At 40.8% G+C, this 12,536-nt stretch overlaps 1 protein-coding gene across 3 annotated transcripts in view; it reads left to right on the top strand.

The window, feature by feature from the left end:
* Positions 1 to 12,536, top strand: part of NOSTRIN (nitric oxide synthase trafficking) — a 52,579-nt gene that overhangs the window by 20,734 nt on the left and 19,309 nt on the right. For all 3 annotated transcript variants that reach the window (XM_070422804.1, XM_070422805.1, XM_070422803.1), the window contains exons 4-7: positions 1,042 to 1,104; positions 1,288 to 1,369; positions 3,519 to 3,581; positions 6,066 to 6,164. In XM_070422804.1, coding sequence (XP_070278905.1) covers positions 1,042 to 1,104; positions 1,288 to 1,369; positions 3,519 to 3,581; positions 6,066 to 6,164 — 307 coding nt within the window. The remainder of the gene's footprint in view (positions 1 to 1,041; positions 1,105 to 1,287; positions 1,370 to 3,518; positions 3,582 to 6,065; positions 6,165 to 12,536) is intronic.

Genomic DNA, 12,536 nt, shown 5'->3' with positions numbered 1-12,536 from the left:
TAATAAGCACTTATTTTAAGCAGATGCTTTGGTCGATTTTGATGTATGTACTAGTATATACTATGCAGCTACTACCAAAATCAACATGGAGGCATTTCATCACACAAAAGATCCCTCATGTGTGTGTTCAGTCCTCCCCCACCCAGCCCCAAACAACCACTGACACTGTTCTGTTTCCTGTCATATATATATATATGTCTTTTCTGGAATTTTCTCTAATCGGAAGCATATAGTAAGTCCTTTGTTGTGTCTGGCTTGGATAAGCAGAAAATCTGGCATACTTTGACTTAGTTCTCCCATTAAATAACTATAGGGTAAAACCTAAGTCATTTGAGGCAAAACCTCTGCACCATCACGATTTCAGTAAGGGCACCCATCTGTCTCTCCCCCACTCCCACCCTCCCACCCCCATCAAAGTCCACACAGGCCTCTGTACCTGAGGTTACTGATGTAATTGTGCTTATTATCCCAACTTTTGAAATCTGCTGTGAGCTAGGCCTCTTCCGTAGAAGAAAATAGTATCACACGTCCTAATCCTCCCTCTGTGCTGCTAAGGAAGAGGCAGTGCCATACTTTTGTTAAATTGAGACACTCTCACAAGACCATAAAATATCTGAGTAGTTGTCCTAACAGGATCTAAACCCCGATGGCAAGAGCAGCACACAGGCCGTGATCAGGGCTCTCGAGTCCTTTGTCACTTAACTTCTCTGAGCCTCAGTTTATTATCAGTGAAATGAGAAGCCTGAGAAGATTGTTAGGGCCTTCTGCCCTAGCATGCTGTCCCTTCCTGCTCTATGTGCCTTCTCAGCCTTCGCTACTTTATTTCCCCAATTTTCTACAGACATGAAATAGAAAATGAAAATCACGATGGCAAATGCCTGAAAACTAGCAGTTTCTGTAATGAGTCCAGTGCAAATAAACTTGTTGGCAGCGTTTAACCCCATGGAGAAATTGAGATAAGATTAGGGATATGAGTGCAATTACTGAATGCAATGAATCTGACTTTCTGGGAAAATGACGCCCCCTTGTCTTTGCCTCCAGCTGTGTCGCCAGTGCCTGGGCCTGGGTCTCGGAGGGCATGAAGTCTGCAGCAGACCTGCATCAGTGAGTGCTCCCACCCCTGCCCTGCTCCACCCCCAAAGGGAGTGGTAAATATTTAATGTCGGTGTGCAACCATACTCCACTTCAATCTGGCCGTAACACACCATTTTATTTCCCCAGAAAATAATTTGGAAAGTAGATATAAATCCTAATACTATACTTGTGTCTCTTATGTTCCATTTCCAGAAAACTTGGCAAAGCAATTGAGTTGGAAGCAGTAAAACCAACTTATCAAGTCCTGAGTGTACATGAGAAGAAGAGAAAATCAGTGAGTCAAAACCTTTCTCCCCTGTTTAAGCAAGATTTCTGTCTTTGGCTCAGGAAATAAAAGGTGATCTAAAAATGATACTAGATTTTAGAAATTTGTCATAAAAAACAAAAAACAAAAACCAAAATGTTATGTAGGAGGATATTTGTTAAAACACTTTTCTAATGGTGAAAAGCTGGAAACTTCTTCATCCAAAAAAAATTATGATAAATTCAAGCAATGGAATACTATGTAACCATTAAAGGTGTTATTATAGAAGAATTTAATGACTTGGGGATTTTTTTTTTTCACTACATAGTATAAAATTAAAAAGCAGGATTAAAAAATATGTCAAAATTACCTCAATTTTGGAAAATATGTGTATATATGCAAATAAAAATACCTGGAAGAATACCCCCTCCCCCAGACTGTTAATATAAATTATCTCTAGACAGTAGGATTAGAGGTTATTCTTATTTAATTTTTTTGTACTTTTTTGTATTTCCACCGCTTTTCAATGAATAGATAATCCTTTTATAAATAAAAAAAAAATTATAAAACATTAAAAAAAAATTAATGCTGTTCTCTGCTTATCAGCTTGGAATTAGGTAAAGGCAATGATAGGTATAAATCCTCAAACAGCCTGCAATTGAAGAAAAATAACTAAGCAATTCTTTCAGAGGCATATGGTCCTTGTGCATAGCGTATTCTCTACACTATTTGTGTAGCTTTTCTGCTACAGTTTCATTTGTGCTCATTTTTCCTTCTACTCATGTGTCATTCAGTTGTTAAATACTTTCAAATATATTTTCAGGCAACATAGGGGTGTTTCATAAAAGTTGCTTAGCTCTGATAGGGGTGGGTCATGGGCACTATTTCAAGACCAGGTGCAGGCCAGAAGTTCTGAAGCAATGACAGGTGATCCTTGTGAAGGGAAGTAGGCCAGTAGGATGAGGGGATTTGTAAAAGCCTTGATGGCAGAAAAATTATTTTAAAAAATTTATTCAAACTCATTAAACTCAGTCAGGAAATGGAATTGATGTTTGTGTGGCCATACCTGTGTTTTCACCAGAATGGATGTTCTACTGAGGGCTAGGGTGATGGGGGAAATTTGCAGTAATTATTAGAAAGCAATATAATCATCTACCGTTGCAAACCAACTTAATAAAATCCAAACACAAATCTATATTTCATTCATCAATAAATGTTTTACACCACATTATAATATGATCATTACTAGCATTTCCTTAGTACTTACCACAAATTAGTCCCAGCACTATGATCATTATCATAGGACCTTAGATAATTAATGTCATGATCCTTCAAGCTGCTATTTTAGTTGGAAATCTTTTCAGCTTTGCCCCTCCCTCCAGCACCCCCACCATCCCTCCCACTCTCACACAAAAGATAAAAGATTAGAATTTTTTAAAAAAGTGAACTCATTCCACACTTCAGCCACCAACATGAAGCATAAAGTTATTTTCATTGTATTTGTTACAATAAAGCATATATTCCAAATTCAACCCACTGAAAAAAATCAAAGTGCAGTATTGCTGGATCTCCAGCTGGTTAAATGATGTCTGATCTGTGGTGTCTGGGAAAAGGCCAGTGGTCCAAAAACAAAGGTTCTGCCCTAACTTAAGTTCCACCTCCAGGCGGGTTGCCTAGATCCAGTTTCATCATTACTATTACTGTCTCATTGGCTGCTTAAAGTGGGGGGAAAGTTAATTATGATTAAGAATCTTTTTGAAATTAAAACAATATTCTCTTCAGAGGCAGTGAGACACTTAGTACAATTAGCACTGTTAGGACAGATGCCAGTTCTCATGGTGGTAAAGGTTGAGCCACATGGAATGATGCTGAAGAGGAAATGATGGGACTGGATGTGACGCCAAACCATGCAAGATCCTCCTCCACACAGACTGTGCACATTTACGTTGTTTCCATGTGGTTATGTGTTAGAAATAATTATTTTACCAAATGCATTCAGGCTAAATTCTGTCGAGAGCTTCTTGATAGGGGAAAAGATAGGTTGGCTGCTTTTCTCTGGAAATATGTCCACTGTAGGATTTCTATGAATTGTGATAGTGATTGCACTACAACTAATAAGCCAGCACCATGACTCAGCAAGAAGACAGCAAAAAATTTTTCCTTTTTTTCTCTCCCATAGCTTGATAACGAAGTTGAAAAGACAGCAAATCTTTTCATTAGCAACTGGAATCAACAAATTAAGGCAAGTAACACAAATATCTTCTGTGTGAACTCAGTTTTTAGGATTGAAGTTTTTTTGCTTTTGCACAAATGTGATAATGTGTTTTAGTGTTAGTATTTCTAAGCACTAATTGAAGAGAAAAATGCTTCCTCGCCTGAGTTATTGTATCTTTCAACTCAACCAATGGAAGAGCAGGGCTCTAAATATGGTAATTTGTAGCCAACACTTACATAGCAATTATTGCGTGCCAAGAGCTATATACTATATTGCCACAGCAACCCATTGTGGTATGTGACCTTGCATTGTTCCCTTTTAAAGATGGCTGAGGAAACTGAGATACAGAGAGCTAAATAATTTGCCCAAGGTCACAGGGCTGGTTAATGCTTGAGCCAACAAGTGTTACAAGTTGTTGGGCTCCAGGGTCACAACTCTTAATCATTCACTATATTGACCTCCTCTCTGTATAGTTAGCAACTTAGGGCAAGTGGCTAATACTATCTGAGTTTTGGCTTTATCCTGTAGAAGGGTGTTTGTCTCACTAGTGAGAGTGCCAAGTGCGGGGTAGTGACACATAAAGGGAAATGCATGTAAGTATTGATCCCACAAGTCTGTGGTCCGCTCCTTGTGCACCACACTGCACTAAGATGTGGTTTTTGCTTCCAAGCAGTTTTAAAATTCATTGATAGGCAACATGTGCAGGAAATAGTGAATGAATTCTAAGGAAAGGAATTATGCTCTGGTGTGAGAATTTAGAACATATCATTATAGATTCCTAAGCAGAGATAATAACAGATGGAACCCGTATGTATGTGCAGAAGATTATTCTGGAACAATCCAGTTGAAGAGGAATTCATTTTGAGTAGAAAGGACTAGAGAGGGAATCAGTCAAGAAAACCCAAGGACCCTCTTTGAATGGTCTTGTGCTCCAAAAGTTGAAATTCTCCTTTTTTATTTCTGAAGTGTCAGAGCCCAAAGAGAACAGTCCCAGGTCAGCCCTCCGTGTTGCCCCTGAAGCTTCTGCTGAAATCAAAGGCTCCACAAGATCAAAGACATTCCTAAGAAATGTTTGAGATAAATGAGTTTCTATAACCACAACAAAAGTACTGCTAAAAGTAGGCTCATGAGAATCACATCTACAATGCATATTTCACAGTCTCAGAAACAGCATCCAGTCATTTGTCTTTAGTTTTGCTCTTGACTTTATAAGCTCTCTTAAACAGAATTTGTTTTTAAAAATCCATTCTCTAATTATTCAGCTTTCGTGGGAAATTCAATATAAATGGACCAGAAGGGAGAAACCATGCTCCGCAGCTGCAATAGCTTTCAAGAACAAAAAGCATCTTTTGTTTTTCCAAGTTTTCACCAAATAATTTTTCCAAATAAGAATAGATTTTATTTTTTTATGAAGAGTGACAGAGAAATTAGAGAACATTAAAATTCTTGAGCTGTAGTAATTTCCTCCCCAGTTACAATTCACGGGATTCAGCATGTCAGTAATGAAGTGCAGTCTGTCCTGGGGACACAGATGAAAAGCCTTAAAGGACCAAAGCTCTTGCCTCACACTCTCATTTACCTGTGGACATGTGACCAGCTGAAGGCAGAGGAAGAAGGTCTAGGAGTTTTTGGCTCCTTGAATTCCCTTTTGTGGAGACTTCATAGATTTAGAGACTTTCAGAAGCCTTTGCCTCCGATCCCTAAGGAAGGAGAGACCTGAGCCTTTCCCTTCATTATCAGGTTTTACGGTTCTTGCAATCTTGAGGTGGAGAAAACTACACAGTCTTTCAGTCAACCCAGTTTCTGAAACAGGCTGAATCCAATTCAAACCTAATTCTGTTTAGTTCATCTCTGGAGCATCACCTCCTGCCAAATTGGAACTGTTGGAATAGAAAATGATCGCCTGAATCATGACCTACTGTGAGGTTGAGGCATCAACAGGATAGGGGGACTTTGAATGTTTCTTTCTTCCCAGTGCTCCCCACCCTCTTCCCACAAATGCAGGTCATGTCACAAGATGCCAGGCAAATGCCCAGCTCTCAAGCCTGGTCATCAGGTTGCACAATTCCCCCTTTGCTTTAAGTTTTAAGAAAGCATCTTAAAGCAACCTCAATTGTGGCCCAGGCTGATTTAAAAGAATGATGCAGGCAGTCTTCCATGTTTGTCGTGTTATTCGTTCTTTGTGGTAGAGCCCTTGCCTTCCTTCATGTTAGCTAGAATAACATTTTGGAGGCTTGCAAGCCTTTGGTGATCTAGCAAAGTGTATAACCCTCTTGAGTATACCCACTGTAATGAAAAAATATACAGTGGTTCTCAGGGCAAAACATTAGCCACTGCAATATTTTAGGCAGATTTTGAGGTGAGGGTAGAAATAAAGAACTAAAATAGACACAATCATTCAAGCTAGCACGTAAACATTGTCTTGTTTCAGAACAGAATATTTTTTCTCTTGATATCCGTTTTTGCTCCTTTTTCCCCTACTTTTCTGTATGTTTTTTTTTCTTTCTCTAGGCCAAAAAGAAATTAATGGAGAGTACCAAGAAGCATGAAGCACTTTTCCATCTTATAGAGAGCTCCAAGCAAACCATGACTGACAAGGAGAAGCAGAAGGTAAGGTGTCGTGGCCAGCTGGATGCATGAGGTTTGGTGACAGATGGGCTCCCGGCCCTTAGCTATGAATACAAGAGCACGGGCTAATTCCCCCTCTGTGCAGGGTCTCTGCAGAGCCTAGTGTGCAGAGTATCAGAAGGGATCCTAAATCATTCCTGGTCTACATAAATTTGTAAAAGGTATTATTGACAGATGACAAATTAGACCAGTGGTGTCCACATTGTTCAATAGGGAATCCTATTATGAAATATCTCTCAACTCATACCCCAAATAAGTAAAAAATATATATACATATTCATATTTATTGTATAGTGTACTTTATCTATGTCATCTGTAATAATAGTACTTTATAAATTACTAGAGGCCCGGTGCATGAAAATTCATGTCCCTCAGCCCAACCTGCTCCCTCTCACAGTCCAGGAGCCCTCAGGGGCGGGAGGTGACCCAGTGATCAGGGAAAGGTGATGCCCCCATCACACCTCTGCTGCTGCCACTGCTAGCAGTGCAAGCCTCGGCCAGCCCTGGTTACCTGAGCCTCAGGCAGCCCTGGGTGGCTGGGCAGCAGCCATCCGAGGCTTGCCTGCACCTTGGGCCGGCCCTCGGTGGCTGGGGGGCTGAGGGGACTAGGGGACTCTGGAGGCAGGCATACCAGTGGGGCTGAAGGGACTGGGCGCCACCATTTTGTGGCTGTGGATGCTGCCATCTTTGAGGGTGGGGCAGTCAATTAGCATATTCCCTCCTTATTGGCTTTGGGCGCCGCCACCTTTGCAATGGCGTGAGGGTCAATTAGCATATCCCTTCTTTATTAGATAGGATACCAATATGTTATGAACATTATAAAAAACAAAAAAGTAGAAATGTTTGAAGGATGAGGTAAAGATGAAATAATATTTTAAATGATTAGCTAATCCTATGTTTACATAATCATTAAGTGACAGCTCCAGCATAAATTACACACTTGGGGAAAGGTTCAGATTTAACCATAGTAAATATAAATTCATGTTTCTGATAGTCCTCTTGATAGTTTTAAATGTTTTGGCCACCTTCTTGTCAGATCTCAGTAGCCCATCCCAGTTTCCGCCTTTTCATGTGGGTGTGGACACACTCATTACCAGGAGCAGGAGAGAGCATCGGTTCCTGTGGCTTCATTATGCTGATATTGTTCATATTAGCACCAAACTGCAGCTTCTTGGCAGAAATCTTTTTAAGAGATTTGTGCATTTTGTGTATATTACCCTAATTCAAGCTAGATAGTAAGTCTATAAATCCACATGACACAGACACCTGTCAATGGCCACATGTCCCAAGATGTTGACACCTTTTCATGTTGTAAAGTTCCCCCTCAGCCTCCAGGACACTTCAGAATCCACAGCTGTCCATGTGTTGGCATCAATGTCAATTCAGATTTTAGATAAGAGTAAGCTTTAGGCAAAAATGAACACAAGCCCAAAATAGATTATCTTGCACACTTCTGTGGTATGTGCTGAGGTTGGAACGCTTTGAAATCATCAGTATCTTCTCCAAAAGATGGAGTGCCCCTAAGTCAATGCAGGCAGCACCACAACAACCCAAAACATCCTTAAAAGAAAATTGTCATTGCAAGTGTTGCTATTATTTCATCTGAAGAAACTATTAGTTGAATAACTTAAATTCATTATTAGCAAGATTTTACAAGGTTCTTATTTCTTCACACATCAATCTTCACAGTTTGAAATAATCATAAGTATTGAAAAATGAGACAGCTTACAAGGAAAGGAAACCACAGTATGTTTCAGTGCTAGGCACCAGGACCTGTGGGCATTTGAAGCCTACAGTAGAAGCTGTTCTTTTTTTTTTTTTTCTTTTTAAAAAAATATATTTGTACTGATTTCAGAGAGGGAGGGAGAGGGCGAGAGAGCTAGAAACATCAATGATGAGAGAGAATCCTGCATGCTCCCCACTGGAGAATCAAGCCTGCAACCTGGGCATGTGCCCTGACCAGGAATCGAACCATGACCCACTGGTTCATAGGCCAATGCTCAATCACTGAGCCACTGCAGCCAGGCTAGAAGCTGTTCTTTATTGATGTCAAGCAATCTATAATAATAAAAATGTAATATGTTAATTAGACCGGACATCCTTCTGGACGTCCTTCCTTCCGGACAAAGCCGCAGTGGGTGGGGGCCTAGACAGAGGCAGCAGAGGCCCCCCGCAGCGAGAGGGGACCAGGGCCAAGGCCCTTGCACGAATTTTGTGCATTGGGCCTCTGGTCCTATATAATAAAAGACTAATATGCTAAGTGTCCAGTCATCTGTTCAACCAATCAAAGCATACTATGCTAATGATATGCTAAGGCCACTCAACCATTTGCTGTGACTGACCACCAGGGAGCAGACAGTCAACCAGTCGACCAGTCACTATGATATGCACTGAGCACCAGGGGGCAGATGCTCCTACTGGTTGGTTAGCTTGCTGCTGGGGTCCGGCCAATCGGGACTGAGTGAGATGGGCTGGACACAACCTGGAGCCCTCCTGCATTTCCTCCCTGGCTGGCCAACCTCCTGTGTCCCTCCCTGGCCCCAATCATGCACTGGTGGGGTCCCTCAGCCTGTCCTGCACCCTCTTGCAATCTGGGACTCCTCGGGGGATGGCAGAGAGCCAGTTTCGGCCCGACTCCACAGGCCAGGCCGAGGGACCCCACTGGTGCATGAATTCGTGCACCAGGCCTCTAGTAAAACAATAAAAACATGGGCAGCTAAGTGGTGAAGTTCCTCTTCCTTCCCTCATTAGAAGCTTCCTTGGGAGACTGAAAACTACAGTTCTCTCTTGCCCTCCGTCAGCTGGTCCTGTGACCCTAAACTTTGGTTGTCATTACCTCACAGACCCCCACTGTCTTCATTGCTTTATCTGTTAGCTTTTTTTTTTAGTCCTGAAGCTAAACAGCTAAGGCAGCATTCATTTTCTCATCTCACACCGAAGTGGCTGTGATCACCAGCCTGAGCTGAGCTGTAATTCTTCCTGTTCCCCTGCTCAGCAGTCCTTGTTCTCACCAGAAGCTGATCTAAATCTCCATTCTCCTTGCACCTCCTTCCTCACCACCCACTCTCAGCAGACTATCTTGCCTCCTACCTCATGGAGTAAATAGAAATCAGCACAGCCACCTGCCTGCTGAAGTAACGTGTGCAACGAGACAGGCCGATTCTCCACATGCTCTGTTTCCCATCCCCTCTCTCAGAGACACGTCTCTTGATTATACCCTTCTCCCCTATATCTTGGAGATGCCCCTCTCCAACAATTCCTTCCCATCAGCCTTCTCAACTCCCCCCATCTTGGGAGAGTCAGGGAGACACCTTCATGACACTATTCCTCTCCAGATATTATTATCTCCTCCTTTTTACAGTAGGATTTATTGAAAGAGTTGTCTGTGCTGTGCCTTCACTTCCTCAAACCACCCCAGTCAGCTTTCCTCATCGTTCTACTGAAAGTGCCTTTGCCGAAAACAATGTCATCCTTGTTGCTAAAGCCAATGGGTATTCCCAGTTCTTACCTTATGCTAACTTGGAAGCATTAAGCATTGATGACTTCCCCAATCCAGAAACAGTCTCTTCTTTTAACTTCAGCAACCTCTCACTCTTTTGGTTTTCTTATCTGGCAATATTTTCTTAACCTTCTTTACCGACTTCCCTTCTTCTGCTTGGCTTTTATGTACTGCTGCTCCTCATGGTTTCTCTCCGGGGCCTCATTCAGTCTTATTCTGCATGGTATCTCTGGTGTCTAAGCCAGTATGCTCAATATCAGGTACTCGAGAAGTAACTGGTATTCATTAAATATACTCTCATGGCTTCAACTAGAATATCTATGCTGACAATACCCACATTTATATCTTCAGCCCAAACCAGTCTCTAAACTGCATTCTGGTATATCAAATCCAACATCCAAAATTGGAACCATCACTTCCCTCTGATAAAAATGTTTATTCTTGTGTTTTCTAGATCTTTGAATATCATCATTCTCCATATCCTCCCAATTCTAACTCCTAAACCAAATACTTTTTAAATTTATCTACTTGTATTTGTCCCCACTGCCACTACTCTGTCCCAGGCTGTCATGATCATTTCTTAGGTTATGTAACTGACAAGTTGGTCTCTTGACTTTCAGTGTTGCCTTTTTCTATCTATTTCCCATATACAAGTCAAACTGACTTTTCTGGAACTCAAATCTGAGCATATTATTCTCCTTTTAAAAGCCTTCAAAGTCTTTCCAATGACCTCAGAATAAAGTACCAACTCCTTTATGTGGTCCTTAAGAGTTTCCCTGACCTTTGCCTGATTCTCAGCATCATCTTTTGCTATTCTCCCTCTCAAACTGTGCTTTAACCTCTCTCTCACACACACACACACAAATTTTTGTTTTGGTATCATGCCATGCTCACCAATTCCTACTTTATTTTACATTTTTTCACACAAGGATTATTTCTGTGAGCGCCCACTATGTGCCAAGTCTCAGCTTATATGTCATTGTAATTCCAAGGCTAGTTTAGCTTATATAACTAAATACTTATATCATCCTGGGCTCTATCCCACAGGGTAGTAATGTGGGTCCTGGCTAAAGAAGGAGCCTGTCTAGTTCCATTTTCTACTTCCAGAGCCTACCTGACACACTGTGGCACCCAATAAATGTTTGATGAGTGCATGAAATATTTGTTCCAGGAGAAAGAAAAGAAGAAAAAAAGTGTGCAATCTTTGATAAATTTTAATGAAGTTTTCTGAAAAGTTCCTTAAATAAATTTTTTTTAAAGTTCCTGAAATAAGAATGTAAGAGTTGACATTCTTCTTTTCTATTGATTTGGGGTTATTTGCTATAAATGTGCTAAGCAGAAACTTCTAGTCAATAGCTATATAGTGTAAGCTGATGAATGTGATGGGTCATTTCAAAAGTAACTTTGTTCTCATTGCTGGAGGTCTGAGTATTCTCAGTAAGAATCTAAGGACATAATTTAACAAAGTATAGCCATGGTGCACTTTCAGCCCTTTCACTAAATTGTTATCAGATTAAAATTCACAAGCTCATGTTTCTATAGGTAAATGTGATCCATTACACTTGATATACAAAACCCAGTGTGTCCTGTGTAAGTCATACATCAGAGCCCAGGGATAGTTGAATGGCTAGTATATCAATTGGAATAATAAAGTGAGTGGTGTTAATATTCAGAATATTGGATGAATGTTCTTTATTACTGAAACGTTAGTCAAAGTGTCCTTAAACATAAAGAGGGTCATTCTTAAAAGTCTTTGTCTCTGTCCTTGAAACTCCTAACTGTGTAAGTCAGAGGGATCCTGAGTGCTCCTTAAACTCTGGTTTAAGGACCATTTGCATCAAAATTAACTGAGGAGGTAGTAAAAATTCAGATTTCCTGATCCCACTACAGAAGTACTGAGTCAGTATGACTACTGTGGGACCCCAAAAATCTGCAGTTTTACAAGCACCTTACGTCATTGCTAGGCATATTAAAGTTTGAGAATAATTCATGTAGTATAACTTTTTCCTTTCTCAAAGACTTTAAATTACTTGTCTGAGCATTTTGAGAATCGATTTCAGCCACTCTGGTCCAGAGAGTTTTGTATTTGATTTTCCAGAAGATTTCACAACCAGAATGGTCAATTTCGGTGACTGGCAAGAGGGGGCTCTTTGGGAAGGAGCAGATCACTGGGGAGTAGGATGCAAGGAAGGCATCTGTCAAGCTGTCCGTAACTTGCCGTGAACATTGACATGTGTCTCGCTCAGACTCTTCACTAGCAGTAGTAATGCTCACTATGAGTGCTAACCCAGGTCTCAGGCAGTGTGCCACCTGCTTTACCCATATTACCTGCTTGAATCTACAAAGCAACCCAGTGAAACAGGAGTATCACTATCCCCATCACACAGATAAGAAAACTAGCTCATGAAGGTTAAGTAATTCACTTGCAGGACTCTAATCCTGAAGTTTGATTTTGAAGTTATACTGCAGAGTTTATAGAGTGAAAGTAAAGTAAGGTTATTGGACCTTACTGGATGATAGCCAGGCCTCATCCTAGTTCTAAGTTATATGACCGCACATTTCTCTACCTGTCCTGGTAAGAAATGCCAGGGATGACAGGATTTACCAAATAAGACCACAGAAATCGTTAGTAGATTACAGTCTTGAGTTGGAGGTTCCTGATCTATACTTGCTTCTCCTCATCTGTCATTGGCCTTCTCCTTGATTTGATGAATGTGGGCACATCACATCATATTTAAGGACCTCGATTGCTTCATATGAAAAATTAAAAGAATTGCACTGAAAGGTCTTTTGGCTTCCTTTCAGCTCTGACATCCATTTTTTTTCTGAAAGATCTTTGATTTTGTTGTCTATAG

This window comes from Myotis yumanensis, unplaced genomic scaffold, assembly GCF_028538775.1.
Source record: "Myotis yumanensis isolate MYYU_CA2020_CCGP unplaced genomic scaffold, mMyoYum1.0.hap1 SCAF_8, whole genome shotgun sequence".
Classification (NCBI taxonomy): Eukaryota; Metazoa; Chordata; class Mammalia; order Chiroptera; family Vespertilionidae; genus Myotis; species Myotis yumanensis.
This window is presented reverse-complemented; position numbering and strand designations above follow the sequence as displayed.